The following is a 27,947-nucleotide window of genomic DNA, read 5'->3' as shown; positions in this document are numbered from 1 at the left end:
GTCGACGGCGACATCATCACTAGGAGGATTGCACCTTCCCTGAAAAGCCGGGCCAACTTTCGTCGCCGAGCTCTGGGCCTATAAATCTTTGCGCAGCTTGCAAATTCTCTTCCCTTTCTTCTCTCTTTCACCACACCTCACACTCACGCTTGGAGTGCCTGGGGCGACAATCCGCCAGCTCTCAACTCCATTCATATCCTCATTGACACTCACAAACACATACACAAACGGAAACATGCCTCGCCCAGCGGCTAACTTTTTCGACCCCAGTTGGTTCGCCGGCCGGATCGTGACCATCTACCTTGGTCCTGATCTCCAGGCGCGGAACGTTCACGAGAAATTGCTGACGCAGAATTCACCCTTCTTTACCCGCTTGCTTAGTGGCGGTACACGTGCGACTCTCACTTCTGGCGAGGGCCTTGCTGGTCCCGCCTCGCCTGCCAGCTATCAGGATCTCGGCCAGACTCAGGCCTCTATCCAGCAGCCTCATGGTTTTGGTCAGGTTCAGGGTCTTAGTCCAGCCTCCAGTCCTGCCAACACTCCTGCTTCACAGAATGAGGAACCTATCAGACTTCCTGATGTCGACCCCAAGCTGTTCAACATCTTTCTGCGTTGGGGCTATGGCAATGCTTTTGCTCTCTCTGGCAACACGGGCTCGTTTCGGCTCCCGGCTCCTTACGAAGATTCTGAAGGGGAGAGTGCCACTATCCGCGATTAGTATGAGTTTTTGCTGATTTATAATCACTTTTGTCACCTGCTAACTCTTTGACACCAGCCTCGGTGTCTACGTTCTCGGCTACAAATTTGAGTGCGTCGGCCTCCGCAACGCCTGTGTTGATGTCCTCTACGATTACCTGGGCCCTGCCTCTGCCGATCACGTCTGTCTCAGCATGCAGGACGTCGCCTTTGTTTTTGAGAACACCCCCAAGGAATCCCCCATGCGACGCTTCCTCGTTGCCCACCTCCTCTTCTACATCTTTTGCCTCAACCGCCGGGGCACACCCCTCCCAGAGGAATGGGGCACCGTCCTTGAGAAGGGTGACTTTGGGATCTCCTGGACTCTGATCCGCATGCTGGGTGACTGGAACTGGGCCATAGGTGACAATGTTCCGGTAATGATCATCAAGCCGCGCTCCGAGTTTTATGAGAAGACGCCCGCCCAGATGCAGAGGCTGCATTACCTTGCGAGCGTGGGACGCATAAGCAGTGTGCCGGAGAATAGCGAGAGCAGCACCAATGCTGTGATGATCAAGAGGGAGGATGGGGCGGTTGAGAGTGTTGGCCAGTCGGGTCTTCGACAGGCTGCCACGACGGTTCAGGGCTTGAATGGGGAGGCTGCTCAGGCTCCGATGACGCCTTCTCGGGGCAACGTCCTTCCTGGGTCGAGGGTTGGTCCTGTTCGGACTAATCGCAGGTTTGGGCGTGGTGGTCCTGGGGGGGATCACCCTGCTGAGCCGTACCATATTGATGGTTGAGGGGCTTTTATCTCTCGACTTCTCGCCTTTTCTTTCTTGGCCGTCTTCTTTTCTTCTGCGGTGTCATTATCGTCAACTTTCTCGGCCAACGGACATGGAATAAGGTGATGGAGGGGTGACAGGCATTTCCTTTCTCTCATCATCAAGGAGTATGGCTGGCGTTTTGCGGTTTCTTTCATGGTGCGATACCCAGGGCGGCGGTTTTCACTTTGAATTTCGGGAGGAAAGAGAGGGGAGGAGAGACACTTGCCTTGAGGCAGCATGGGGGTTTGCTCAGCAAGGTAGCAGGTTACTTTAGTTAGAGGGGGGGTGGGAGGGCTAAAGTAGTCTTATACAACGGCTTTGGTTTCAGTGTTGGGTGGGTTCCTTTGGGTGATATGAATGTATTTGGAGTTGTTAATATTCCCCAGGTGTCCAGGCAGATGCTGCATGCGGAACATAAGCGGAAATAAAGGCGAGAAGTTGTTGTAAGACAAGGTGTTTTGGTGCCTGAAAGACAGGAACACGAGGCCGCGCCCTCTGCTCCATGACTCTCAGATATTTATCTTTCCTGCTGGCCAGGCCGGCGGTGAATCACAGCAGCCATCGGATTCATCAGTTGTTGAGCGATAGGCCTTTGCGCCATCTGCTCGTGTTCTACCTAGGTAGCCAGTTGAGCACACTCAGACGACCAAGTTTTATTACGCCTTCATTCAGCCACACCAAAGGTTACTACAACCATGACTTCTCAGCCTCTTGGGTTTTAAGACTGCCTGCTGTTGTGAACCAATTTCTGTCACATCTCACACCTGAAGACACCCCCAACCAATAGAGCCCTGCCGCTCCGAGACAACAACCACGACCAATCAGAACCACGCATGTCAAGCAGCTCTACCCTCTTATGCATTTATTGGCCAGGTCTATCCCATCTCATGTTGAAGGTGGACATCGACACCAAATGGCCACCAACTGGTATCGCCTTCTCCAAAGCACTCCCCCTCCCCCAGACGCAATCCGTCGCTTTATCGGCACCATATCTCAACTTGCAGAACCCGCCCCTCCCCCCTCCCGGGAAAAGAAGCAGCAGATTGAGCTATCAATCAAGGGACAAAATCCTGCACCATTTGTCTAGATGACATATTTGACGACGACGCCAAAAGCGCGAGAATCTTAGTCATGGTTCTGAGTTGCCGGCACTACCTCTTTCATCGTATGCACACTCCCCTGAATACTCTGGCGTAGCCTCCTCCTAGCCCTTGTAACAGGGAGGTGTCTCGCCCCTTGGATAATCCAGACATCTACCCACAAGTGCCCGCTGTGCCGCCAGTCGTTGGACCCCCTCAGGCACAGGTTGTATTTTGCGGACCGGGAAGACAACCGGGAGCCCCATGACCAGCCGTCGTTTTTATCACAACGGGTCGGATCCCCCCAAAGATGGCGCGCCGGATGGGGGTGGGATGGGGGTAAAAGATGTTAAGCTAGAGGGCGGTAGGAACTTGCGAGTATTTGTATGTGATTAGTGCGCTCAAGAATCGTTTTCATTTATTATCAAGCCCGGTGGAAGCTCGCTCCCCAGGTTCAAGTGATCTGGCAACACGTTGGGGACCGCATTTCCGTTTGTTTTGTCCGATTACACTCCAGCCACAACCCACTCACCCTCCGCCATGGCCTGGTGACCACCGGACATTGCTCTGTTTTGGCCCGGAGCCATCGAGCCCGGCTTTTGAGCTGAGCCAACATCTGTAATTCTCTCTCGGATCATGTCAAGGATGAGTGGATTAGCAGTTCAGAACAGCATCGACGCACTCCCTCAAGAAGACGCGCTTCCTCGCGAGGAGGAGCCCGAGGAGGTCTCTCTTGAGGGTCTCTCTCTGGGGGAAATCCCTTCTGATTGGAACGGCCCTGAAGAAGACATTTTCGACCAAATCGACAAAGAAGATGATTCTATCCAGGGAGACGACTCTACCCAAGAAGACGACTGTACCCAAGAAGACGACTCTACCCAAGAAGTCGAGCTCACCCTAGACGAGATCCACCCCCACAAACAATACAACCCGCCGTCAGACACAGACAACTGCAGGGTGAGGGGAGACGAGTGTGCCATCTGTCTTGATGGAATGAAGAATACCGTCATACTGACTGAGTGCTGGCATCCATTTCACTGTATGTGTGGTTGTCACCTCACTGCCCTCGTTAAGCTCTAACTGTGGCATACCTACAGATGATTGCCTCGTGAGCTGGCTAAAGAAGAAATACAACTGTCCAACATGTTTGAGGAAAGTGGACCTGAGGAAGGTGGAGTTGTATTGGGTTGAAGGAAGGGATCAATGGGAGACTTTGCCGAGCCAGGGGCTGGAGAGTGTTCATGATGAGTTGGTGGGATTGCATACCTAGGTTAGGAGTTGGGGACTTCACAGCATCTCCCTGGAAAGGTTGAGCTTGTGGATGATTGGGATAGATAGCTCGCTGCTGGGGTGTTTTAGGTCGAATATTTGGAATCTTTGGCATTGATCATGCCCCATGAATGGATGTATCCATCCACATCGTCCATGTGTGTAGAAAATAAGCGTGCCACACACCCTCCTCCGGCAGCCCCCAGCATCCCCAATCATATGGTGGCCTGAAGTTTATCAGAGAAAGTAAACTCCGGCCCCATCCGAACCCTTCCTTATCCGACCGATTTAGATTCGGGAACTCTGCTCTTTTCCAACAAAAAGACTCTTTCACCGACAAACAAAAGGAATCACTACACCTACCCATAGTTCATCATGGGTCTCCGATGGCACCATCATTTAAAATCCACAGACAACACCTCCACTACAAAAGAGCTCGTCTATCGACCAAAGTCCGGATCAGCAACCACCGCTCCAGACCCCGAAGACGTTGAAGCCGAAGGAAACATGCCCCTTTCCCCCGTCAACAAAAGATAAATGCCCAATCTGCCTCGAGGAGACGAAGCCCGAGAAAGTGATAGAGAAGCTGTCCTGCTGCAAGAAAACACTCCGCCGTGACCCACCCTCCCGCCCCCTACCTAACCTCCTAACACCCCCTTCTACCAACAGATACTAACCCCCTCCCCTACACCAGTAACCTGACTCACAACCTGAACAAGAACAATCTCACGACCCTATACCCTCCTATCCTGCCCTATATGCCGTGGCCAGCTCCCGCGTACAACCAACAACACCAGAATCAGCTTCCTGGAAATCTTGCGTCGAGACGAGAGGAGAACCAGTACCTGGCTTTGAAGACATGATTGTCCCTATGACCCAGCACCAGGGAGAAGATTTGGGGGAGTGGGAGATGTGTATCACAAGAGGATGTCTGAATGGCACGGGCAATGGGTATCTACGAGGGCGTATGGCTAAATGGGTAGACCATGCTGGGGATTTATATCTATCTTGTTGTCATCGAAAAGGAGGAGAGGAAGTGGAGGTGGATGGGGCTGAGGGCTGGTTTGTACTGAAGGTGGTTGGTAGGGGATGGAGACTTCTGTGTTCTTGCTTGTTGAGACGAGAGAGATATTTTGGTTGTGTGCTTGTTTGTGGTTAGGGGTGGTAACATGCCGTTTGGTGCCAATTGCAATCTGATCAGATGGTGGCATTGTGAAATGCTGTGCCTGCTTTGGTGCGAAATGGGCAGTAAGGGTTGTTGAAGTCGGCCTCTCTGGGGCTGTATCTACTTTGCCTTCAAACTTTTGAATAGGTCCAACTCTTTTATCTCTAAAACTTAACCCTCACACAGTCCAAGATAGGTACCTTGCCGTGTACACTGCTTATCTGACAAGTCCTAACGGTTGCTCAGTAGTCCAACGGTGGCTCACCTCGTATCTTGGCGAGCACTTGAAGCTTATGCATCTAGCCCAGCCTCTTCACGTTCCCCACGGACACGCCACCATCCACCGCCGCCTGTTCCATCAAACACTCGAGCACAAATACCCCTCCCTCCCTCTCATCGGACACAGCAAAGACCAAATGTTGCATGCAAATCTTCCACGGTTAGCCCCCAACCCCCCTCCACCCTCCGCCTCAAACGTCACTAACACCTCGTCAACAGGTGCATGCATCCAAACCTGATCCGAGTTCTGCCTCAAGGAAGAACTTGGCCGGAGTGGCCGGTCAACAACTTGCCCTCTCTGCCGGTCAGACTTGGCCATCCACTACCTCCCTCGTGGCAGTAGCGAAACCTCCAAACCGCGCCCCTCGCCCCCAGGAGAGGAGCGGGGACCACGGAATTGTTATCTCTATTTCCTGAAGCACAGCAGGACCGACCAGCCGAGCCGTAGGCCTGGCTATTGAGCGCCCGGGCGGAAGCTCTAGACCGCGCATTCTCAAGAGCAGAGCAGGAATTCCTCGAGCGCTCTCTGGTACGATATGATGCGGCGGAACTGAGCGAGAGGGAGAGCAAGACGAAAGGCGCAGGGCAGCAAAAGAGGAAGCACCTGCGACGACATCACTGTTGCTCGAAACCCTTGATGGTTCAAAAAAACGGTAACAGTCAGGAGGAGGATCATGCCGTCCAGGAGAAGGATCATGACGACAACAACGACCAGGACAACAACAACCACAACATTCAGAACCAGAACCAAAAACGATCACAAAACCGACAATCACCATAAAAAAAAATGACCAAAACAGCAACAGCCACAAAAACAAGCTCCCCATCACCATCAACCCTGAGGATATAAACAGCCACGACAGCAGAACCAACCACGATAGAGACAATCCCCTCCCTCCAACCACGGCAAAACAACCACCTCCTTCCTCCCTCCCACCACAACACAACAACCCTCCTCCCAGCCGGCTCGCTCCCCTTGCCCAATCGCCCAAAACCAACCACAACAAACCTCATAGCCCAGGCCGCTCCTTCGCTGAAGAGATGACAATCCTAATGGTAACAACCACCCTTCAACATTGTTGTTCCTCAATGTCCAGTTTCAATCAATCCAGTACAGGGATGAGAATACCGGGTGATAGGGGCCTGGGGAATGGAATATACCTATCCCACATAAAAAAAAATTCAACTGTTTCCACACAGTAAAAAGTTGGAAACATTGGCTGTCTTTTTTTTTTTTTTTTTTTTTTTTGAGAAAAAAAAGGCGGTCTATTCAGGGGTATACCAGTACCCAAATACCACATCATCTTCAAACGGTTCATTAACCCCTTAGCTCTGTCTACCCTTCCATCTCATCTATACCTCTCTAACAACAAAATCCCCCCTTCCACCCCCGCAAACAAGAGATCAAGTAACAAAAAAAAAAGGGGGTGGGGTATTCCAATAAACTAAGTAACAACCATCAAGTTAAAAAGGGTTGTGTAATCGAAAAAGAAAAAGAAAAAAATCGCAAATCCTACTCTAAATATACCTCCCTCTTTTGCCTCCTCCCATGTACCCCTGACTTGTCCAGACAATCCAGTGTCCAAACCCCTTTACCTCCTCCAAACCCCCTCCCGACCCCATCATCATCCAACTACCCACTCCCCGCCGCCACCGCCGTCGTCCTTCCCTATCTCCTCGGCGTAGCTAACCCCCCACCAATAAATCACCAGTCAGCATTCAACATCCTCACCCCCTCTCGCTCTCCCCCCAAAAAGAACTCACCATTAACCATCTGCCTCTGCTTATTAATCCAGCTCTTCGGCGCGTCCTGCCTCCTGGCCAGCACCACATGGTTGCTCTGCAGCCTCGAGCTCAAGTCATACCACGCCGTCGTGATCATGGCGTTTTCCTTTTGCAACGTCTTTATGATTTGGTCGTTGGCCGCCTTCACACACAAAGGTGGGGTTAGCATATACATGTTGACGAATAAAAGTTTGCAGGTTGGGATGATAAAAAAATGTGATAGGAAGACAAAACGTACCTTTTGAGCAGCATACGCCCCCCCATTCTCCATCACCTTCAGCTTCCTCTGTAGCTCATACTTGTCTTGTTCCGACTTTTCGAGTTGCTATATTTTCAAAAAAAAACACATCACGAATCAGTGAATCAAGATTCTCAACCCAAAAAGAAGGAGCAAAAAATGTTGTACTCGCAGAGATCAATGTGTGATGTGAGGATATGATGATGTAAGGAGTGATGTGACGGGCAAAAAAGACAAAAAGCTCAGTTTAAAAGTTATTGTGTGTGTGTGTGTGTGTGTGTGTGTGTGTGTGTGTGTGTGTGTGTACGCGCAAAGATGTGTGCTAGCCGTTGAACATGTTCCGTAAACCGGGAAGCCATCCTTTATTGTCCTTGTACCAAAAGGTTTTGATGGGAGGTGCAAGACCGCCAGGCGAGCTGGCGCTGTCGAGCCGTGGCCTCCCCCGCGTCGTCCTGCCCGCTGCCGCTGACGACGACAAGTCCTCATCATCCCTGACCTCGAGGTAATCATCCACCGAGGACAGGGTCGAAGAAGAAGAAGCAGGACTGTCAAGAGGAGAGGAGTTGTCGTCCGTCGCCTGGCTCAAATCGCTTGACCCCTGAGCATCCGACAGTTCAGGAGGCGTTTGCCCGAGAGGACGAGGCTGCTTTGATGATGTGGACGAGACAAACACATCCTCGAGACGCTCGCGACCCAACGTGAAGCTCACGTGGGGGGATGCAAGACGAGAGGAAGAATCGGTACTTACCTCCAGCTTCTGCTTCAGCGCAGTCTTGAGTTTCTCGATCTTCTCGGCGTCCTCCTTCTTGCTCTTGGCAGGCGTTGCCTCGTCCGCCTGCTGCTGCCCATTGGGCGCCGCTGCTGCCAGCGCATCGTCCAGCCGCTTTTGCGTCTTGTCCTTGGACACCAGCACACCCATCAGCTGGTCCTTCATCTGCTCGAGCTCAAACACCTTGTGCTTCAGCTGCTTGCGGGTGGCTTCTAGCTCGGTGCGCAGAGACGCCGAGATGAGCTCGTCAGATGACTTGAGCACCTCGAGCGCCTCGGACTGCTCTTGTCCGACAGCTTCCACTGCATCGTCAGCCAAGTTAGCATCTTGTAAAAATAGTCCAGAATTCCTCCAACATACATTCTGCCTTGACCTGTATAATCTCCCGCTCTCTGTCATTGGTCAACTGCTCGAGCTCCACAATGCGTTTCCTAGCGGCCTCGCATTCCTTGGTGGTTTCGAGCAGCTGTTGACGCATATTGACAAATGCCGCATCCCTAGATAGCCAAACATCAGTACATGTCTATTAAAAATCTCGGGTTCCGCTACTAACTCCTCATGAATAATGGCGTTGGCAATAAGTGCCTCTATCTGTTCCTGGGCCACGGCGTGCTTCTCCATCTCATCCGTGGCCGTTTCGCGATAGTGATCCACTCTCTGACCAGCAAGATCGAGCTCGTTTCGCAGTCTTTCATTTTCAGAAGCCACAGCCATGTTATTTCGTAAAAGGTTGTTCTCGGCCTTGAGCTTTTGGACCTCCAGCCGCAGAGCCACCGTTGGATCCGATGTGCCCTCCAGCTCATGTTCAAGACTGAATTTTGTCGCGCCGGCCCCTGGACTCTCGGAGCCACTTGGCTGCATGATATCTCCCAGTTGCAGTTGTTCCTGGAGCTCCCTAATGGTGGCCTCGTCAAGCTGGCGCTTGGATTCCAGATACTCAACCTTTCTCTTGAGTTCCTCGTTGGTGTCTTGGAGGACATTCTTGGATTGGAGGGTGTAGATGATTTCCTGCTCGTTGCTAGACAGCACCCGGACTTTCTCGTCGACTTCCTTTTGCAATCTCCGGTTTTGCTCCTTGACCTCCTCGAACAGTTTCATTTCCGCCTCGTACTGCTGAACCTGCTCGTCGAGGATCCGGTTGCGCTGCTGGATAGCCGTCAGGTCCTGGGCCTTTTTCTTGTAGTTTTCGAGTCCCTTGATCATTTGCTGCTGCTGTTTCGTTTCATGCTCCAGCAACGTGACCTTGTCCTGAAGTTCCACAATTCTCTCGGCCTTGGCCCGTAGAGTCTCGTTTTCCTTTTCTAGCCTGGCCGCCCGAGCTGTTTCCTTGTCGAGCAAAACCTCCAATCGGTCGATCTCGTCCATCTTCTCGCGAACCTCGTTGCGCATGTCCCGGATCGCCACCGAGGCATCTTGCCCCCTGGTCCGCTTCAGTGTCTGGAGCTCATCCTGTGATACCCTCAGGTCATGCAAAACGGCTTCTCTTGTATCGAGCAGCTTGTCGAGACGGGTTTGCAAATCAGCATTTTGCTTCTTGAGGATTTCCACCTTGTCGCGCATCTGGTCCAGTTCCTCCTGCATGAGCTCGGGGTCCCGGGCATCCTGAATGTCGAGGTCCTCCTCTTCCCCAGAGTCACCCTCCCCTCGTTTGCTTTCCCTTTCCTCCTTGAGCTGACTTTTTTGGCTGATGATCTTGGCAATCTCCCCCTGGCTTGCCTTGTCAAGGGTCAAAACCTTGGGGACGTATGTCCTCGACAGAGATCCCAGGCAGGCTGCTGTGAGGAAGGCCGAGAGGAACTCGCAGAGAGCGTTGTCGTCTGGGTTCTCGGCGATGGCTCGGAACTCGGAGGGCGAGGGGGCAAGGAGGGGGTTGTCGGTGCGGAGGAATCTCGCCAGACCGCGGTAGACGGTCTCCAGGTTTTGTTTCTTGTCGGATTCTGATCTGGGGGCCTGGATGAGGCTCGAGCTTTGGAATTCAGGGGCCAGCATCTTTTCGAGGATCTGGCCCAGTATTATGCCATCTCGCAGGTCCTGCAAGGAGCCGGCCTTGCGGCGTGTGTCGAAGGTATTAACCCATTTCAAGAGGGCGGTTTGGGTGTGAGGGCTGTGTTGTGCCATGGTGGAACAGGACTGCGGGCTGCCGGCAGGTCGGCGTGGATTAGTCGTGGGTGTAATCTCAGTATCAGGTGTTGGTAGATGGGCTGTATTCCCTCGGGGTGGAGTGATGTTTGTGTTCCTGCAGTAGTAGGTGGTATCTGTAGTCCGTCTAGGTAGGGTATGAGTGTATCCGACTAGGTGCTCGATGTTGGAGATAGTAAGTGTAAGTTGGGATGGTATATTAAAGGGGGTGGGCCGTGGTGATGGCGAACGTCAAGAGTGCAAAGGCTGGACGTGGAGTGCAAAGGACCCGAGTCCCATGGTTTTTACACGGTACAAGGCGTGGTTTACAATACAATGCTGAAGTGTTATTGCCTGAATCGGGGCTCTTGTCGTTTCATGGTCGCACGGGTCGGAGTCGAGGTTCAGATGCGGAGCGAGGAAGCCATTGTTCAGTCGGAGACGATGCGCTCTGGCCACATCCTTACAGAAGCTCCAGGCCTGATTAGCGCCAAAACTTCCCCACAGATTGGCCCGGGCCGCAGCGCTCATGGACCTCCCACGTAACCATAACAATGCATGAATAGGTATCGATTCCTGTGTTTCTGGTTGACTTTATCATTAATTTAACCCGGAAATAGGAGCTATTCTGTTTGCCATGAGGTGTTGGTAGTGGTTGTTACCCACATCCGAACCACGAGGCTGTTGGTGGATCTAACGTTGACTAGGAACTTCAACGCCGGGAATAGTATGTATGGCACCGGCGCAGGTGATCTCAACTGAGCGTTGGCAATCTGTTTTACTAGGTAGTTTGTTTCCATGCCAACAGGACTCGTAGTCATGGAGACCTTCGTCGAGAGTGCTATGAGCTCCTCTAACTGAGCACCGCTGCTGGAAGAGTAAGCCGAGGCTGTGGATGTTCATGCCCCAACCTTGGGTGCCGATGTTTCAAGTTGGGTTATAAGTCAGTAGAAGCATCTTACCATGCCACACAGCTGCATCTTCAACACCACACCACACCACACGCATAACGTATTCAGAACTAATTCGCGAATAACCAATAACACTACCCTCGTGTACAGGACCCATCAGGTCTATTCAACCACCCAACCATCCAGATAACGCCAATCAGTGTAGTCCATCGTCGCACAAGGAGCCCTCATTCAGGGCGCCCCTCATGACCCATCGTTACTTGATTCTTTTCCTTTGTCGTTTTTTGCCTTCGTCAGATTCCAATGTGGCTGCCGCCCATGGTGTGCACCTCCTCGTCTTCCTCAACCGAGACCTTGTACTCCTCACCCCACGCAGTAACAGTCTCCAATACCTTCTCTCCAACCTTGGCCGCGAAGCCCCTGAATACAGTGTTAGAATCTTTGCACATATGGTTGCACGCTGACCGCAACTTACTTGATCAAAGTGTACTCGTGGGTAATGACTCCTCCTGCATCCTTGATGGCCTTCTTGGCATTGTCGACAACCGAATCGGGGGTCTCGGGGGGGTAGCTGATCAGGACCGACTTTTGGATGTCCACGGCAATGACGCCAGAGAAAAAGGTCAGGGCCGCGATAAGGAAAGAGAAGACTCTCATGGTATCGGTGTTGGTTGGGTAGTTCTCGGGGCAAGAGAGTAGAACTGGATATTCCCGGGTAAATATTTGCTGGCGATACAATAAATGGCGTTTACGTTGACGTTGACAATATGTTGGAGGGGAGATGGTTCCCCAGACTTGAAAGAATGGAGGGGCCTGTTTCTTGATATGGGCCGATGATCAACCCCCGGGCCCTGCCAAGCCATGGCTGACGCACCTGTCATGCAGTGCCGGCCGAACCAGCACCAAAGAGGATGCTCAAAAGAAGACGCTAACCCCATCCAGACTGGTGCTACGATGATGTAAGCTGCCCAACAAAGCAGGCGGTGAGGTCCTCAGCCCGCCCTTGCCCCGTGCCTCGACCGCAGCCTTGCGCTTCCCAGACACCCAGAGCAGCCCACCCGCACCTGAAGCTAGCCCGATTGGGTACTCACCTTGAATCTGGCGAGGCAGCGAAGCCAGTGACGACGACAACAGAGACCCAAACAACCAAATTTACTTGCAATAGTCCCATCTTGACCCAACAACTGTTTTAGCACCAGCGATACCCCACGGCCCCGATTGCATTACTTTGACATCTCCCTGCCGCCCGCCGCCCTCACCACCGACGACAACTGCTGCTCGCCCACTACAACATGCCCACCACAACCCAAGAGACGCTCTCGCTGGTGTCGCGCAGTGTCTCGGTTGCGCCCCTCGTCCTCCTCTCCGTTGTCGACCACTACAACCGTACCGATGCCAACACGTCCAAGAGCAAGCGGGTAGTCGGTGTTCTGCTGGGGCAAAACGATGGCAAGAATGTGCGGGTGTCAAACAGCTTCGCAGGTGGGATTCATCGCCAACCCGTCCAGCTGCTAATCGCATGCTGACCTGAGCCCATCATCATCACAGTTCCCTTTGAGGAAGACGAGAAGGACCCCACAGTCTGGTTCATCGACCATAACTATATCGAGAACATGAACGACATGTTCAAGAAGGTCAATGCGAGAGAGAAGCTCATAGGGTGGTACCATTCCGGCCCCAAGCTGCGGGCCTCGGATCTCGAAATCAACGAGCTCTTCAAGCGCTACACCCCCAACCCATTGCTGGTCATCATTGATGTCCAGCCAAAGGAGTCGGGCGTGCCCACAGACGCGTACTTTGCTACGGAGGAGATCAAGGATGTATGTGTTGCCTCTTTTCTGTCGAATTGCTCCCCAACAGCTAACCTCTTGACTGCCCCTCCCAGGACGGAACCACCGCTTCCAAGACCTTTGTCCACATACCGTCCATCATCGAAGCTGAAGAGGCCGAAGAAATTGGTGTTGAGCACCTCCTCCGCGACATTCGTGACGTAGCCGTCGGCACACTATCCACCCGCGTGACGAACCAGCTCCAGTCCCTCCAAGGCCTCCACTTCCGCCTGCGAGACATCCAAATCTACCTGCAAAAGGTCCTTGACGGCGAGCTCCCCGTCAACCACACGATTCTCGGCAACCTGCAAGACATCTTCAACCTGCTGCCCAACCTATCGACGCCCAAATCCGGCGGCAAGGCCGACAGTGACCTCCAACACGCCATGAGCATCAAGACCAACGACCAGCTCATGGCCATCTACCTTAGCAGTTTGATTCGCGCCATCACCGCTTTCCATGACTTGATCGAAAACAAGAACCAGAACAGGCAGCAGGCCGAGGAGAAGGAGGCGGCCAAAAAGGAGGAGGCGGCGAATGGGAAGGATGGGGAGAAGAAGGAGGGTGGCCCAGCGGCGAACGGGGATGCCAGGGAGGGAGATAAAGAGAAGGAGGGCAAGGAGAAGAAGAAGTAAATACTCTGAGTGAGTGGACCTAGAGGTCTTGGACGGCGAGCAGTGGGACTCAGAGACAAGCCCGCAACCACATACAAATGAAATGATTGTACGAAGAAGGAACCATAGATTTTTCCCGATGATGGGAACACAGTGGGCGTGTTATTAATATTTAACTATGCCTCGTTTCTAAGCCGTGCTGCTTTGAATCACAACTAATGACCACGAAGGCCCAGGTCTACACATTGACCTCCAGCTTCTTCGACTCCATTCTTGCTTCTGGCCCCACTCAAGATTAAACATCAGCAACAATCCCAGCCATCTCCCCCTTTCCCACCTGTTTGGAGGTTACGTACCCCCCTAGCGCATTGCCCCATCTCTCGGCCAGGAGGCAGGCGAGGAGGTGTTTACATGTGGGGATTTGTCCCCCGTTTGGGGCCTTCCCATCAGTTGACATGCCACCAAACTCCCATTCCTTCTTGTCGTCGTCTGTTGTGATTTCTGCCAAGTGCAACTCTGGTGGTATTTGGGGAGGCTGTTCGTCCAGGAGTGATTGAACGATGGAGAAAGCAAACGCCGCGCAGGAGCAGTTCCATGCCTGTAAATGGACCACATATTTTTGGCTGTTTTCTCGATTTCCCACCCTGTCATCGTCGGGGTCGGGCTTGACTGATTTGCGTCTGCGGGACGGGGCGGCGGTGGTGGAATACACCACGTATATCGCGCCTCTCACATCTTCTGCTTGATCATCTTCCGGCTCTTCGTATTTGATCTTGTCAGAGAGGACGAGTTTCTGAACCAGGCCGCGGTCGAGGAGGTCGAGGGAGGGGAGGACGAGGTTGGGGAAGAGGACGTGAAGGGTTATGATTAGGTGGCGGTGGGAGACGGGGATGCGAGAGAGGGCGTTGCTGTTGGGCGTTCGGTTGATTGATGGGGGTTGAGGTGGTTCCAGGGGGATGGTGGGGAGGCGGTTTATGAGGTTGGTGAGGAAGTGTCGTGGGGTGGGTAGGGTCATCTTTCTTGTGGAAAACTAACAAGGGATGAAGAGAATTTTTTCCGTTTTGAGAAAGAGAGTGTGCATCCCAGTGAAATGCTGATGCTGGTGGTTGGAGTTGAAAGTCAAAGGTTGATGCCCCGTGCACTGGTCATGTCCGTCGACGGATGAAGTTCAGAACTCGAAATCTATTTCTTTCAAATTTTGTACAATATTCCCCCCAGACGTTACAATACTTAATGTACATGAAACCGCTAAATACAATTTTCAGATTTTCAAACCCTCATCAACTACACCCACTCCTTTGGGTTCTGCAAGATTTCCACCAGCCTCGCCTCCCTGCTCCCCGGCTCAGGCTCGTGCATATACCTCCAGCTCGCCGTCAACGGCATGCTCATAAGGATGCTCTCCACTCTCGCGCCAGGCGTGTTCAGCCCAAACGACGTCCCCCGATCGTGCACAAGGTTGAACTCGACGTATTTCCCTCTTCTGATCTGCTGCCAGTCCTTCTCCGCCTCGGTAAAGGGCATGTCCTTGCGCTTCAGCACAATAGGGACATATGTCGGGATAAACGACTTGAGTGAGTCCTGGATAAAAGCAAACGTGTTCTCCTTGTCAGACACGGTTTCATCCAAGTCGTCAAAGAAGATGCCGCCGATCCCTCTTGCCTCGCCGCGGTGCTTGTTGTAAAAGTACTCGTCGCACCACTTTTTGAATTTCGGGTAGTAATCCTTGTTGTGCTTGTCGCAGACCTCCTTGAGGTCTCTGTGGAACTGTATCGCGTCTTCGTCGAAGAGATAGCTGGGTGTCAAATCACTGCCGCCGCCGAACCACCACGCCCCCGATGACCCGTCCGGCTTGGCCGTCTCAAAGTATCTGTAGTTGAGGTGGACCGTTGGCGCCATGGGGTTCTTGGGGTGGACGATCAGACTGAGGCCGGCGGCGAAGAACTCGAGGCTCTCGGGGACTTCCCCGTCGGGAGCGATGTTCTTGTGGTTGGCGCTCATTTTCATGATGGCGGGCTTGGGGAGGGTGCCGTAGACAACGCTGACGCCGACGCCGGCCTTCTCAAAGACCTTGCCGTCTTGGAGGCAGCAGGTGATGCCGCCGCCGCCTTCCTTGCGCTGCCATTCGTCTTTTCGGAATTTCGTTCCGTCTACCTCTTCGAGGGCTTTTACAATCTGTTCTTGTTGCTCCTTGATAAACTTTTCCATGCGGAGGCGCATGGGGGAGGTTTCGGAGACGCCCTCGTTCCTCTTTTGTTGCTGGTCGCGCTCGGCGAGACTGAGGGAGTCCATGCTGAGGGGTTCTGTGACGGCCTGGGGGGGGGGGAGATACCTGTTAGCTTGCTGAGATGCGAGCGGCGGCTTCAAAGGGAGCATACCATGGCGTAGGTTAATGGCACGGAAGCAATCAGACCGAAAGCTGCCAACCCGGCGTATCTGGCCCACGGCACAAACGTCGAGCTTGAAGATGTCGAGCTGGACAAGGTTGAAAGGCTTCTCCTGAAGGCCAATTGAGGACGTAACTTGAACTGCGACAAGAAACGGGCAGCTTGACGACGGGAGGCCATGTTCGAGCAGCTCTTATATATAAGCCGGCCCGTTGGCGGAGAGTTGGTCAATTCGGTACTTGGGATCAGACGATGCTCGGCGCCAACATGAGGCCACTTTTCAAGACTCGGCGGGTAAGTTAACGGCTTACGGGCAGTGCCGAGTGACAGATCCTCTCCGCAGACCACCCTTTTGGAAGCGATTCTGGCTCGGCTGATCTGGCTTTTGGAATCGAACGTTTCGTTGATTCCAGAGCTGCGGAATGGGTTCCTGGGAACCGGGACCTTTGCCGGAGCCCCAAGTGGGATTTTGTGCCGGGTGGACAAGGGCCTCCCCACGTTCCTTGTACCGCGACGTTGAGAACACGGCGCGGGGTCGTCCCTTGCAGGCACACCCTCCAGGCAGGAAAGCGGGGCATTCCCGGTCCTGATTGAGATCCAGGGATAGCTTCCCGTCCTCTGTCATGAGGACATCTAGATAGTATAAGGTATTTACAGGTTCATGGACTTGGTTGCCTCGCTGCAAATGTAAAATGGAAGCCCTGATGATTCATACGGGGACCTCACCGTGCTCTCTCTGGTGAGCCAAAAGAGTCTAGCTTCTGCTCGGTGACCTACCTAAAGGCTGCTCCCAGCGATAAGAAGCCGGGCTGCGTCATGGATCAAGCGCAAAGCCACAAAGCCATAAGTACCGGTACCAGAGCAGGTGACAGTCGTCCGCCATGTGAGCGCCCCATCTGATTCACCCTTGATGGGCACGCGCTAAACTGCTCTGGGAGCTTAACTAGTTAGTCATCTGGGCACCCCGCCTCTCCGTCCGCCAGACAGCCCGCCAGCAGCCAGCAGCCAGCACCCGTGCAACGCAAGCCCCCCCAGCTTAACAAGGCCACCACCTTTCTCCAACTCAACTCAACTCGACCTTTCTTCCTCCGACAACCATCATTTCCATCACCCAGGAGAGGTATTTCTTCCACCCTTCACCTTCCTCTCCAGACAGGTATCCAGCTGTTGACCTCTTACCTTGCAGACATATCCAGACGCCGCATCCAACACCTACACAGCACTTGCTAGCAACCCAGCCACAGCACCCAGCCAACACCGACAGCCAGCAACAACCAACCCGCCAAAATGAGATCCAAGTTTAAGGACGAGCATCCCTTTGAGAAGCGCAAGGCCGAGGCCGAGCGCATTCGTCAAAAATATGCTGACCGCATTCCCGTAAGTACTCCATCAACCTCTTTGGCGGTGAAGCCATCATCGACATCATCGGTCTTAGAGCCGTTGGCTGCCTAGAAGCGAGACCGGTCGCACCGCCATTTCACTCACCTCCACCCATCTCAACAAGCCCATTTCTAATCATCCGTGTGTCTCTATTAGGTTATTTGTGAGAAGGTTGAAAAGAGTGACATCGCTACCATCGACAAGAAGAAGTACCTCGTTCCGGCCGATCTCACCGTGGGCCAGTTCGTCTACGTTATTCGCAAACGGATTAAACTCTCTCCAGAGAAGGCCATCTTCATCTTCGTTGATGAGGTCCTGCCTCCAACCGCTGCGCTCATGAGCAGCATCTATGAAGAGCACAAGGATGAGGACGGGTATGTGCAGCTCTGTTTGCTTTGTTCATCAAGAAGCCATGCACTAACAGATGATGCCACAGATTTCTTTACATCACATACTCGGGCGAGAACACCTTTGGTGGTTTCGAGACTGCCTAAATCGACTTTCTTTCCTCTGGACGTTTTTAATGGGCGTTGCCGGCACTGGACTTCGGGTATGATGGGCCCTTTCACTTTCTACCAGTTGAGAGGGAGAGGGGACGTTGGGAAGAGCTCTGGTTTTTGTCTCTTGCGTTGCATTTTTGTCTGTTCGGTTCGTTGGGTCTGGGATTATCTCGCACACACACATTGGGAAACTGGAGAACTATCGTTATGTTATCGAGGCATGGGGTATTTGGTGAAGAGTGGGAACGCAGACGGCAGAAATGACGGCTTCAGCGATGTAGCCTCGTCTTGCCTGCATTTGAGTCTTTGTTAGACAGCATATTTTCTGGGAATTTCTGCCTTCGCCATCGATGCTTCACCGCTGCCCGTTGCCCTGTACCTATCCTCTTGTTCCTCATTGCTTCAACTAGGCGGTGTGGCCTGAGCCGTGTTACACTTGACAACAGGGCTGGAGATAGCCTCGCGAGCACCTATCTGGTGGTGAATCTCAGACTCGCGCTATAGCTCTCCAATGAACCTGATCTTGTCTCGCAGCTACCATTACCTTTTGTATCTTGCTGTCCAAACCTTGTTCAAGAAGACTTTTCTCTGGCACTTGCTCATTCCAAATTGATGCCGACTGGAAACTTCAAGCCTTGTGGAAGTAGCCTTGAGGTTCTGACCCAGATCCACACCTGGCACTTGGCAGGATGTGGACCAGCGCCATCCTGATGGGTCCAGGGGGCTGGATGGTGATTGGACAGTGAGGAGGGTGTAAGTGGTGGCTTGCTGGGAAGAGACGACGCTTGGAGAGAGATGGACATGGTTCACTTTAATATTGCGTAACTCGTGATAGCTTTCTTCTTTTGGGCGATACACATTGGCTGCACTACAGCAACTCTGTACTCGTGTGAATTTACCTCTCCAGATGTGTCTGTCCAGTTCAGCCCGGCCAGCCAGCAACACTGATCCAGGATGGGAAATGCCTTTGAAGACGGTTGATCTGCCTCTGAAGATTGTCAACACATCTTTCAGAACCATGAAGAAGCTTTTAAGCACAGCTCATACGCCTTGGGTTATAGTCAAGGGTCCAATAGACTGCAAAAGGGTTGACTATTTGTCAAGACCTTGATATTTCACCTGTGTTCTTGTCCACAGCATGCTCATCAACTCTCAGTTTTTCACTTTCTAGTTCATACCAAACATACATTATATGAATTCTCCAACCTCGACAAGACGTAACCCAAGATGTGACTCTCCAAGAGAAGCAGCTGCCCATGACAGGCACCTGCCATATGATCCCACCCGTCGACCGATGACTTACTTCCTTCTGTCTTTCCTTTACCACATGTGTAAACCCCCCTTCAACCTCGCTCCTGCCTTTTCCACATCTTGCCAACACCTCACGCAGGACAAACAGAGACGCAGACATGGGAATGATTCTATTTGGGGTAGTTTTCTTTCACAACGACAATTTTTACTTTTCACAACAACGACGACAACCTCTTCCCCATTCGCATGTTTTTTGGGTTAACATCTCTTCTTTATATCGGTTGTCAGTACTCCACATCACATAGCAGCCCAAAATGTCCTCCCACTCCTCCTCCTCCTCGTCCTCCTGGGGTAGTACCACGACCAGCAACAACCAAGCGAACCCCTCTGTCGCGGGAGAAGAAGAAGAAGCAGAAGAAGAAGAACAACAACCCTCACCCTTGTCCTCCTCGTCCCTCTCCACCCTCCCTTCCCTCTCCACAGACTCAGAAATCGAAGTTGCACCCGCACCCCCACCCCCCCGTCGCCACGGAAGAATTCCTAGGCAACTTGCCCGGTATTTCACACCGCATAAGGAGTTACTTGGCAGTTTTTAACAATGAAGAGAAAAAGGTGAGGTGTAATATTTGTTTGGGGGTTATTTTACGAGATTGGGATAGGGAAGGTGGGGTGGTGACGCTGCCGGGGTGTGGGTATTGGTTTTGTGGTGAGGTATGAGAGGAAGGATGTGTTGTGCTGGTTCACGAGCTTTGGGAGTATGCTTCGACGACGCGGTGGCCATGAGCTGAAGCCTGTGGTAGAGTTGTGGTCCTGCGGCGTGGAGATTTACGGTTTTTGTCACTAACAAACTTTGATACAGCCACGGAGTGAACAAGTTTTTCTTGAAGTGGATTTCACTGGGCGGATATATACTGTGGTTTTCACATATCTTCAACTGAGTATTCTCTTCGTCCATCAACACCTTCAAAGACTCGGTCAGAAAGCAGCGAACTCAACACACAGGACTAGGCAACACATCCACGCTTCCAAAATGGCGAACGTCAACCTGATGAGGCCCCATTACCTCAGTCCCAATGACGTCCATTCCTTACTGCCAAGCGGCAGTGACCGGATCGGACAATTTCGAGATCACATACGACAAATCTCCAACGCCGCCATCGACACCATCACCGACCGAAAACCCGGGAGCGAGCACGGCTACAGCGACGCTATGCTCCATTTATCCGGACTAACCAGGCACCTGGTGGATAGGTTTATTTCCCGTGACATGTTGCAAGATTACTACGCAGGCACTGAGTATCAAAATCTTGAATCGATCGACTCGATGGATTACGCCATCGACCGTGTACTAATTGCTATGATGGCGACGACAGTTGCGTTGTGCATGGAGGTCGTCAAAGATGCCGCTATCAAGAGTGGAGAGGAGTTCGATTTGGACATTTCCGCAGGGGAAAGATTTGCTGCATTGACGTTGGTTCAGCGAAGTATTAAGACGGCTCGAACGACTGGAAACTGGGTCTTGTCAGTCACCGACGAGCCTCTTATCGAAATGGCGTGCCAGACCTTTGCAGAGTCACTGTGTTACTGGGATGGGAACATCAGCAGGATTTAAGGTTATCATCGGCTGGGGCCGGACCTGGAGTCGTCATTGCTGTGGTACTTTGGAGGGTGCAATGGAAGAGGGTTGGGAGCGAGTGGTGTGTGTTGATGGAGAGGAGGTTGATGACTGCATGGTTGATGGATCTTGTTGATTTCAGGGGGGGATGGTTGGACGTCGCCGAGTTTGAAGCCACGAGTGGCTTCCTCATGCACCCTGCCAACTCGGAAATAATTTCTTGCCCGCCGACTGTCTCGCGGAGCTTTCCCCGGTGAGTGAAGGAATGTCGTTACCAGAACCGGGATCTGGAAGCCGATTTTTGGGGGAACAATAGCTACCGGGACACCACCATCGACTGTGTCATCTGCCAGGAGACGATTGACGACGACAACGACAACGCTTGTCTGGACGGATCGATGGACAAGACGGATGAGTTGAAGCAGCCTGTCTCGTTGTCTGATTGTGGGTATTGGTGTCACAGGTCTTGTGCTGCTCGCTGGTTGGAGAGGAACAACTACTGCCCGATGTGTAGGAGGGCGGTGAAGAACGTTGACGAGTGCACGAGGCAGGGGGTTGAGATCAGTTTCAAGATTTTGGAGACGATGAAGAAGGGGCGGGAGTTTGACAAGAGCCTCAGGTTTGGGAAGTTAGAACATCGACGACGGCACCCAGGCCGGAAAAGAAGCTGGCGTGCAAGTGAGGATAGCCATGATGCCAGATCGACGGATCCTGCGCCTTCACCATGTACGCTGATCCCGATGTCACTTGCCTACATGTCACATTCCTACTCACTCTTAACACCCTAGGCTATCTCAAAAGCCCTCTTGGCTGGAACTGGTCAGCGAAGTTGTTTTGGAACTGAAGCAGTAGATAGTATCATGTGAAAGGCATCAACGCCCTTGACAGCTCCAAGTCTTCACCTTGAGTAAACTACCTTTGGGTACCTTGGGCATTTCTAATAGACAACGACAATGTTGACGCCCAATTGGTGTTCCTCTTTTTGACGAGAAATGGCAACATCACTGTGCCTTGGGCCGCTAGATTGGAATAAGAGAGCTCCTGCTTATACACATCGACTACGATGCGCGCACGAGGCTGAAAATCGAAAACATCTATCACACAAGGCATAGTCACCACGGCAACGCAACATGAAAAGACACAGAAGTTGCAGGAATAATCTTGTATTGAAGCTATCAAAAACATTGGCGACGCCAGCAGGAAACCTGAAAACCAGAACAGAATGTTAGCAACTGGTTTCTGACAAACAAGGCTCAGAGCGATGACTGTTTGATTCTGTAAAATCATACATCCAAGGAAGTATTGCTCCCTCATATGTCCCGAAATAGGCTTCTAGGTGGGACTCAAGTGGAAACTGCGAATGTGGGAAAGTTTGAATCATGGTAGAATCGGGGTGTGGTGGTCAAGTGCTGCGAGCAGAGGGAGTAAACTAACCTTTTGTGGTGATTTTGTTGTGCAGAGTCGCTGCGTAGTTAGTTGCAAAGTTGAAGAAAGCAGAAAAACCGAAGCGGAAATTGTGCTCTGAAAAATCTGCTTCAAGGGTCAGTGCTCAAGCTCCAAAGTCAAAAACAAAACTCTGCAACATCGATGTGCTTCAAGCTGTATGTGTCAGACAAATTTACTGGCAAGCAACAAGCCCTCCCCCGTGGGAGAAAGCCCGAAACAGACTAGTTCTCTTCATGGTCGATTCAGTTGGGAAAAGAAGACAATTCAAAAGTTGTCATCATTCGACAGCGAGAAGCAGCAGTCGATAAAGAGAGAGGGAAGAATGAAGACGAGGATAGCTTACCTGATAAGTGTCGAACAACCCAGCCAGCCCTTCCTTCCAGCCTCGAATCGATCCGTTGGCACTCATGAACACCGCAGGAAACGCGCGGCAAGAAGCAGAATCAACTGCTGATTGCGTTGCGAGTGCAGTCGACGAGTCGAGAGTCGCTCTCACGGCTTGCCAGGAGAGCAGAGCCAGGGCTGGAAGTGTGCTGGTTGGGGAGTTGGTTGGTGGAAGAAGAGAATTGAGTCAAAGCTGCTGCGGAAGTTGAAGAAATACCCAATGGTCAGATAGCGATAAGGAAATTTTTGGGTGGATCAGTGGGGCAGCCTCAGGGAGAGGGTGGGGCCGCTTTTACTTCCGTGTACCGAGTCACGTGATAAAGATGCTTGCCTGCAATCGCGCCCCAAAAATAGCTGCATGCTGAATCGCGAAGCGGCACAATCCGTGGCTGAAAGAGAGCATCCCCAAATATGGTGATGGCTACAAAACAACACCTTGATGCTTCTTGGAGGGGACACCTGAGACACGATGATATTTTACTTTGGCATTTCGGGTCATGCGTGAGCGGTGACCTTGGGCCAGACGAGGTTGCGCTCCTCGCAGGTTAGGTTACATCCGAATTGCATCTAACCGCCACAACGGAACGGATTAACTACGACCCTTGACAGAAATGGCCCAAGCCAGCCCCGATAAGCGCACATCTCGCTGTCCGGTGACCAATCAGAGTGTGCGATTTCGCTGTATCGGGAATAGGCTCCCGCTCTAAAAGGCTGGCCGAATCCCCCAACTGGGTCTCAGCATTCGAACGCTCTGGCTCTTGCAGCTTGGTCCTGATCGGTGCCCAGGATCTCTCTCCCTCTGCGACCCTCCAACGCCTCACCGTCTGCACCTCTGTCTGCAACACTTCGGCTCCCCTGAGAGTTCCCCGTTCCCACTCTTTTTCAGGTGTCCCTCTCTGCCTCTGCCTCTGCGTCTGCGTCTGCCCTCTGCCCTCTTGCCCTTCTGTCATGATTTCTGTGAACAAATCACTCATTCTTCCTACTTTTTAAATATTATACTTGTAACGAATTGCTGGCGGCACAGGGAACAGGGTCTTGGTCTTGCGACGGCGGAGAGATTTGACGTGCTGCCGGTACTAATCAATTTTCAATCGGGCAACTCTTTCACGAAAGAGAAGAGACTCGCTCCCACCACTCCCAACCCCCCGTCCTGCAACCAAACCTGGAACTCCACAATTCACCACCTCTGTCCACGACACGTCGTCGCCGCCGCCGCAGCAGCCAGCAGCAAAAGAGTCGACTTCGCCCGTTGAACGCCCAAACGCCTGCCCAACGTTCTGTCGCTGTAATTTTTATTGTCCGCGGCCGCCCAGCATCTTCTTGGTGCCGCTGATCCTTTGGTCATTGCTTTTTTGGGGGCGTCGCACCACTCGCGACAGGTTCCGCCCATATCACACACTCCTACATAACATCATCCTATTGCTATCTAGCCCGTCGCAATCGCCCGCACAACATCCCCGACCCCGATAACGACGGGCCTCGACGCCCAGGCGATCGCACCGTCTAGCCGGCACGCGCGCGCACCACCACCCACTACCGCTGTCCGCGTTAGGTTAGGTGACTGCCCGCCACCAGACCTCTTCCTTACCTCGCATGCGATAACGCGGAGGGACAAAACGTCGATATCCACGCCGTGGGTAATCGGCTGCTCCGGAGATGATGGCCTTTCAGGCGCACCCCGGTGGGATGCAGCAACATCCAGGTGCTCCTCCCGGCCACCCCATGGCTCCTGGCATGGCCCACAACCCCAGTCAACCGGGCGCGACACAAGCAGGAATACCGCACAACATGATGGGACACATGGGCGTGTCGGGTCCCGGTCCCCAAATGAACGCCGCCGCTCTCATGGGGGGTGGCATGCCGCCGGGCGCCGGTCATCCTGGTCCCCACGGCATGCCGCATTTGAACCCAGCGCAAGCACAACTATACCAGCAACAGCAAATGTCTGCTGGCATTTGTATGTCATCTCGCATCATCTCCCACACGGTAGAGACAAGTACTGACCAGCCTGTGTAGACGCCCACAACCCAGCTTTGCAGCAACTACAACAGCAGCAAAGGCTGGCCGAGCTCCAGCTGCAGCAACGGCAACGGGCTGCCATGATACAGCAAGCTGGTCAATACAACAACCTGGGCCAAGTACCCATTGGCATACCGCTGGGACAGATGAATCAGATGAACCCTGCTCATATCGCAGCAATGAGGAGGATGCCGGTACCTCTCCCCGCACACCTTCAACAAACACAGCTAGCTCAACACCAACAGGCTCAATCCATGAACGTAAGGATACACTCCTGATTACCACGATATAAGGCCCGACGCGGCTGGAGAAATGTGTAGGTGCTCTGGAAGAAGTAGATGCTAACGCAACGGCAACAGCACGTCAACATGGCCCAGCAGATCGCCCTTCAGCAGCAGCACCAACAGCAGCTTAACCAGATGCAGAACAACCCGAACCATGGGCAGATGAACCCACAGGCAATCATTTCCCAACAAGCCCAAATGGCCGCCATGCAACAGCAAGCCCAGCAGGCCCAGCAACAGGCAGCCCAGCAGGTCCAGCAACAGGCCGCTCAACAACAGGCGGCCCAGCAAGGTCAACAACAACCTCAGCAGCCACAGCAGCAGCAACCACAGCAGCAGCAACCACCACAGCAACCAGGCCAGCCACAGCGGCAAGCTACTCCATCACAAGCCGGGCCCAACGGGCAAGCACCGACTCCGGCGCCTACCCAAGGTCCTACGCCACAACCAAATCCTCAGCAGCAACCCCACGCCCCACCCCAAACACCGCAGACTACGCAGGGTCAACCAATTCAACAAGTCCAACTGGTGGCCCAAGCCCAACACGCTGCCCAGGCCCAGGTTCAAGCGCAAGCCGCCCAGGCTCAAGCTGTCCAGGCTCAGGCGCAAGCAGTCCACAATCAACAGCAGGCCGCTGGCCTGGCCATGATGCAGCAGCAGCAACAGCAGCAGCAAAAGCGCAACGGAATGGAACTGAAAGGGCAATGCTTGCTAAAGTTGATGCAGTTCAGCGAGCATCTGAGTGGCTTCCCGGTATGTTCTCGCACGTAAAGGAATGCGGGTCAATGTTCACGTTAGCTAACCCGTCACTCATCAGGGGCCAAAGGGTTCGGATGATTTGAGCTACTGGGAAGATTTTGTCAAAATGTTCTTCTCGCAGAAAGGTGTCTTCAAGCACACCCTGCTGGAGAGGACGGCCGAGGGTCCGGTGGAAAAGCCGTATGAGATTCAGTATCCCGCTCTTCCCCGCTACTTCCACTCCCACTTCGACAGCGGGGTAAAGACGATGCAGTTGATCATGGCAAAGGGCACAACCGACCGTGCGTTACCAAACGACTGTCACTTCATTGAGAACACCAAGGCCAGCCTCATCTACCGTTTTGATCAAAACTGCCACGTGGTTGCCGACGGCATTCTGCGGGCCTCATTTGACAGTGAGCAAAAGTTCGAGCTGTTTGAGTTCATCACGACAGATTTCGAGGAATTTGTGCCCCGAAGCATGGTTATTCAAGCCGCTCGGCCGGCCCACAACTGGGTCAAGGAGTGGCATGCTCTCAACTCACCAGACAACAAGCAATCTCCGGAAATGAACAAGAAAAACAAGACGAAGCAACTCAAGACCCCTGCAGGCCCCCCGCCAGATCTTGAGCTTCCGGACTCGTATGTCAGTCCAGGAAGAGCAGTGCCGGGGCACGTGTATCAGTTTCTTGAGGTATGATGATCTCCGGTGACTCTGAATAGTCCAATGCTAACATGCCTGTTCTCAAAGATGTCGGAGATCATGGGTCAAATGACGCCGTTATTCGACTTCTTCCATGCCCACCCTGGGATTGCGCCCTATGCCGCCATGGAGCAGTATGTCAGCCGGATCAACTCGGGTGCCCATCAAGGGATGAATGGGCAACCAATGCCCCAGGGCGGGCCAAGGACTCCCAGTTTTGGCCAGTTCCCCATGGGTGCCAGCCCGGCCATGGCCAATATTGGACTGCCAGGATCTCCGCACGTGGTGAACAGCCCGGCGCCCGGGCAGCTTGCGGCACCCGTGATGCAGCACCAGATGAGCCAGCCAGGAACTAGCTCGAGCGGCCCCAGCGCCAACACATCACCTGCTCAAGGTAACAAGAGGAGAAGGTCGACAGTGAAGGAAGAAGATACCCCTCAGTCTGCCCCAACACCGGGCGCCATGGGCACCCCTCAGATGAACGGGGTTGGGATCCCAGGAAAGGGAAAACAACCCCCAACACCGAGGATGCAAAAGCGGATGAAGGGCAACCCAGCATGAGGTTGTCTTTTTTTCTTCCGTTTTTTCTTTTTGGTTCGTGTCTTCTCGTCATCAAAAACAGCTTAATGTGTTTCCTGGGGAAAGGGCGGGCTGGGATGAGCTTAAAAGCTTTTTGTGTCTAATTTGTTGTTTTGTCCGCTTCCACTTTTCCTGGGCGGCTGGCGCAACTTGGATTTGGGAGGGGGGGTAAGAGGAGGGGTGAAAAGGGAGGGCATGTGTATGGGAATTGTGTACGGATGGGCTTGCTATATTGGCTCTCTCTCTCTCTGACTTGGCGGTGGTGTCGAGGCGTCTTGACTGCTTTTGGTTTGCTTTTTTTGTTTTTGTGATATCTGGTTGTCTTGTTTTTTTTGGGGGGAATTTGGAATTTTGCTGCTGCTGCTCTTGCTTGTTCCTTTTTTTTATTGGTAACTAGGAAACGTGGGGCGTTTGTGTTTTATACACCCCCCTTTTTTGGTTTTTCTTGCACAATAAGAAAGAAAGTTTGAGCAAAGCAGCGGGAAGTGATGTCAAATGATTATTGTTTTCGCTTGTTGAAACTGTGGTTTTCCTATACTGGGTGTCAATTGAGGGGAGGAATCGTTATTTTAATTTCTTTGGGCATGGGTGAGGAGGGAAGGGCCGGGAGGACGGGGGGGGGAGGGTTAGGTTACCTACATTAGTTGTTGTTTGTTGTTGTTGTCGTCCACATCATTATCTTGCATGTCCCTCTTGACTTGTCCTATAAAAAAGGAGAATATTTGGTTTGGGCCGAAGTTGATGAAATTGTTTTTGAATATAGTGTTTGTGAGCTGTGTGGTGTGGCTTTGGGTTTTGAAGGTTTTATATTATATAACCACGCAGCAGTATCTTTGTGTTTTGCCCTAAATTCCCAGTCAAAACAGAGACGGAGGGAGAAACCCAGATTTTTGTTGAGTTCTAACTCTTTGCTTTTGGATTTTGAATACGTCACCCTAAATAAAAATACCCCTATACACTATCATCCTTTTCTTGTTTTTATATTCCAAACCCCAAGGAGGGTTCTGCAGTTCAAGATACCAAATAGGCAAAAAAAAAAAAAAAAAAAAAACATGGCGCACGTGTAGATAAAAGTCTGTTTTTGTTTTCCGGGTAAAAGGAGATTC

At 52.5% G+C, this 27,947-nt stretch overlaps 11 protein-coding genes across 11 annotated transcripts; 6 read left to right on the top strand and 5 right to left on the bottom strand.

Moving 5' to 3' along the window:
- The first annotated feature begins 11 nt into the window (after positions 1-11).
- On the top strand, positions 12-1,783 carry QC761_305310 (uncharacterized protein). Its single transcript, XM_062877676.1, has 2 exons — positions 12-717; positions 776-1,783. The coding sequence occupies exons 1-2, from the start codon at positions 236-238 to the stop codon at positions 1,473-1,475; spliced, it is 1,182 nt and encodes a 393-aa protein (XP_062733474.1). The 5' UTR covers positions 12-235; the 3' UTR covers positions 1,476-1,783.
- A 1,431-nt stretch (positions 1,784-3,214) lies between these two features.
- QC761_305305 (uncharacterized protein) lies at positions 3,215-3,690 on the top strand (the record flags this gene model as incomplete). Its single annotated transcript, XM_062877675.1, has 2 exons — positions 3,215-3,535; positions 3,676-3,690. 2 exons carry the CDS (start codon positions 3,215-3,217, stop codon positions 3,688-3,690), a joined length of 336 nt encoding a protein of 111 aa, XP_062733473.1.
- A 484-nt stretch (positions 3,691-4,174) lies between these two features.
- On the top strand, positions 4,175-4,971 carry QC761_0053280 (uncharacterized protein). Its single transcript, XM_062872502.1, has 2 exons — positions 4,175-4,461; positions 4,542-4,971. The coding sequence occupies exons 1-2, from the start codon at positions 4,385-4,387 to the stop codon at positions 4,708-4,710; spliced, it is 246 nt and encodes an 81-aa protein (XP_062733472.1). The 5' UTR covers positions 4,175-4,384; the 3' UTR covers positions 4,711-4,971.
- Positions 4,972-6,498: 1,527 nt separating this feature from the next.
- QC761_305300 (uncharacterized protein) lies at positions 6,499-10,633 on the bottom strand. Its single transcript, XM_062877674.1, has 6 exons — positions 8,633-10,633; positions 8,444-8,549; positions 8,063-8,385; positions 7,315-7,401; positions 7,056-7,218; positions 6,499-6,977 (listed from the first exon to the last, which is right to left on the bottom strand). The coding sequence occupies exons 1-6, from the start codon at positions 10,199-10,201 to the stop codon at positions 6,961-6,963; spliced, it is 2,265 nt and encodes a 754-aa protein (XP_062733471.1). The 5' UTR covers positions 10,202-10,633; the 3' UTR covers positions 6,499-6,960.
- A 191-nt stretch (positions 10,634-10,824) lies between these two features.
- QC761_0053260 (uncharacterized protein) lies at positions 10,825-11,181 on the bottom strand (the record flags this gene model as incomplete). Its single annotated transcript, XM_062872501.1, has 2 exons — positions 10,825-11,058; positions 11,164-11,181. The coding sequence occupies 2 exons, from the start codon at positions 11,179-11,181 to the stop codon at positions 10,825-10,827; spliced, it is 252 nt and encodes an 83-aa protein (XP_062733470.1).
- A 224-nt stretch (positions 11,182-11,405) lies between these two features.
- QC761_305290 (uncharacterized protein) lies at positions 11,406-11,769 on the bottom strand (the record flags this gene model as incomplete). Its single annotated transcript, XM_062877673.1, has 2 exons — positions 11,406-11,532; positions 11,588-11,769. The coding sequence occupies 2 exons, from the start codon at positions 11,767-11,769 to the stop codon at positions 11,406-11,408; spliced, it is 309 nt and encodes a 102-aa protein (XP_062733469.1).
- A 359-nt stretch (positions 11,770-12,128) lies between these two features.
- RPN8 (proteasome regulatory particle subunit) lies at positions 12,129-13,798 on the top strand. The gene is made up of 3 exons (XM_062877672.1): positions 12,129-12,594; positions 12,661-12,932; positions 12,998-13,798. The coding sequence occupies exons 1-3, from the start codon at positions 12,405-12,407 to the stop codon at positions 13,574-13,576; spliced, it is 1,041 nt and encodes a 346-aa protein (XP_062733468.1). The 5' UTR covers positions 12,129-12,404; the 3' UTR covers positions 13,577-13,798.
- Positions 13,799-13,850: 52 nt separating this feature from the next.
- On the bottom strand, positions 13,851-14,570 carry QC761_305270 (uncharacterized protein; the record flags this gene model as incomplete). The annotated part of the gene is made up of 1 exon (XM_062877671.1): positions 13,851-14,570. One exon carries the CDS (start codon positions 14,568-14,570, stop codon positions 13,851-13,853), a length of 720 nt encoding a protein of 239 aa, XP_062733467.1.
- A 269-nt stretch (positions 14,571-14,839) lies between these two features.
- HEM13 (Coproporphyrinogen-III oxidase) lies at positions 14,840-16,695 on the bottom strand (the record flags this gene model as incomplete). The annotated part of the gene is made up of 2 exons (XM_062877670.1): positions 15,934-16,695; positions 14,840-15,868 (listed from the first exon to the last, which is right to left on the bottom strand). Exons 1-2 carry the CDS (start codon positions 16,120-16,122, stop codon positions 14,840-14,842), a joined length of 1,218 nt encoding a protein of 405 aa, XP_062733466.1. The 5' UTR covers positions 16,123-16,695.
- Positions 16,596-18,358, top strand: ATG8 (ubiquitin-like protein atg8). Its single transcript, XM_062877669.1, is given in 6 exon segments — positions 16,596-16,825; positions 16,890-16,933; positions 16,948-17,062; positions 17,129-17,319; positions 17,479-17,696; positions 17,759-18,358. 3 exon segments carry the CDS (start codon positions 17,230-17,232, stop codon positions 17,814-17,816), a joined length of 366 nt encoding a protein of 121 aa, XP_062733465.1. The 5' UTR covers positions 16,596-16,825; positions 16,890-16,933; positions 16,948-17,062; positions 17,129-17,229; the 3' UTR covers positions 17,817-18,358.
- A 4,556-nt stretch (positions 18,359-22,914) lies between these two features.
- On the top strand, positions 22,915-27,841 carry QC761_305240 (uncharacterized protein). Its single transcript, XM_062877668.1, is given in 6 exon segments — positions 22,915-24,475; positions 24,535-24,797; positions 24,897-25,574; positions 25,639-26,253; positions 26,311-27,447; positions 27,459-27,841. 5 exon segments carry the CDS (start codon positions 24,175-24,177, stop codon positions 26,821-26,823), a joined length of 2,370 nt encoding a protein of 789 aa, XP_062733464.1. The 5' UTR covers positions 22,915-24,174; the 3' UTR covers positions 26,824-27,447; positions 27,459-27,841.
- The last annotated feature ends 106 nt before the right edge of the window (positions 27,842-27,947 follow it).

Source organism: Podospora bellae-mahoneyi, chromosome 3 (assembly GCF_035222275.1).
Source record: "Podospora bellae-mahoneyi strain CBS 112042 chromosome 3, whole genome shotgun sequence".
In the NCBI taxonomy this organism is placed as follows: Eukaryota; Fungi; Ascomycota; class Sordariomycetes; order Sordariales; family Podosporaceae; genus Podospora; species Podospora bellae-mahoneyi.
The sequence above is the reverse complement of the archived record's forward strand: the minus strand, read 5'-3'. Positions and strand labels throughout refer to the sequence as shown.

Excerpts from the sequence above, each read along its gene's own strand:
- QC761_0053280 (XM_062872502.1), top strand. The coding sequence starts at position 4,385 with ATGCCCAATCTGCCTCGAGGAGACGAAGCCCGAGAAAGTGATAGAGAA. Across the intron at positions 4,462-4,541 it reads CTGCAAGAAAACACTCCGCC|TAACCTGACTCACAACCTGA; the intron begins GTGACCCACCCT and ends CCCCTACACCAG.
- QC761_305240 (XM_062877668.1), top strand. The coding sequence starts at position 24,175 with ATGATGGCCTTTCAGGCGCACCCCGGTGGGATGCAGCAACATCCAGGT. Across the intron at positions 24,798-24,896 it reads AACAGGCTCAATCCATGAAC|CACGTCAACATGGCCCAGCA; the intron begins GTAAGGATACAC and ends CAACGGCAACAG. Across the intron at positions 26,254-26,310 it reads ACGTGTATCAGTTTCTTGAG|ATGTCGGAGATCATGGGTCA; the intron begins GTATGATGATCT and ends CTGTTCTCAAAG.
- QC761_305310 (XM_062877676.1), top strand. The coding sequence starts at position 236 with ATGCCTCGCCCAGCGGCTAACTTTTTCGACCCCAGTTGGTTCGCCGGC. Across the intron at positions 718-775 it reads AGTGCCACTATCCGCGATTA|CCTCGGTGTCTACGTTCTCG; the intron begins GTATGAGTTTTT and ends CTTTGACACCAG.
- QC761_305300 (XM_062877674.1), bottom strand. The coding sequence starts at position 10,201 with ATGGCACAACACAGCCCTCACACCCAAACCGCCCTCTTGAAATGGGTT. Across the intron at positions 8,550-8,632 it reads CCATTATTCATGAGGAGTTA|CTGCTCGAAACCACCAAGGA; the intron begins GTAGCGGAACCC and ends ATGCGTCAACAG. Across the intron at positions 7,219-7,314 it reads GGGCGTATGCTGCTCAAAAG|GCGGCCAACGACCAAATCAT; the intron begins GTACGTTTTGTC and ends TTGTGTGTGAAG.
- ATG8 (XM_062877669.1), top strand. The coding sequence starts at position 17,230 with ATGAGATCCAAGTTTAAGGACGAGCATCCCTTTGAGAAGCGCAAGGCC. Across the intron at positions 17,320-17,478 it reads AATATGCTGACCGCATTCCC|GTTATTTGTGAGAAGGTTGA; the intron begins GTAAGTACTCCA and ends TGTCTCTATTAG. Across the intron at positions 17,697-17,758 it reads GAGCACAAGGATGAGGACGG|ATTTCTTTACATCACATACT; the intron begins GTATGTGCAGCT and ends ATGATGCCACAG.
- RPN8 (XM_062877672.1), top strand. The coding sequence starts at position 12,405 with ATGCCCACCACAACCCAAGAGACGCTCTCGCTGGTGTCGCGCAGTGTC. Across the intron at positions 12,595-12,660 it reads GGTGTCAAACAGCTTCGCAG|TTCCCTTTGAGGAAGACGAG; the intron begins GTGGGATTCATC and ends TCATCATCACAG. Across the intron at positions 12,933-12,997 it reads CTACGGAGGAGATCAAGGAT|GACGGAACCACCGCTTCCAA; the intron begins GTATGTGTTGCC and ends TGCCCCTCCCAG.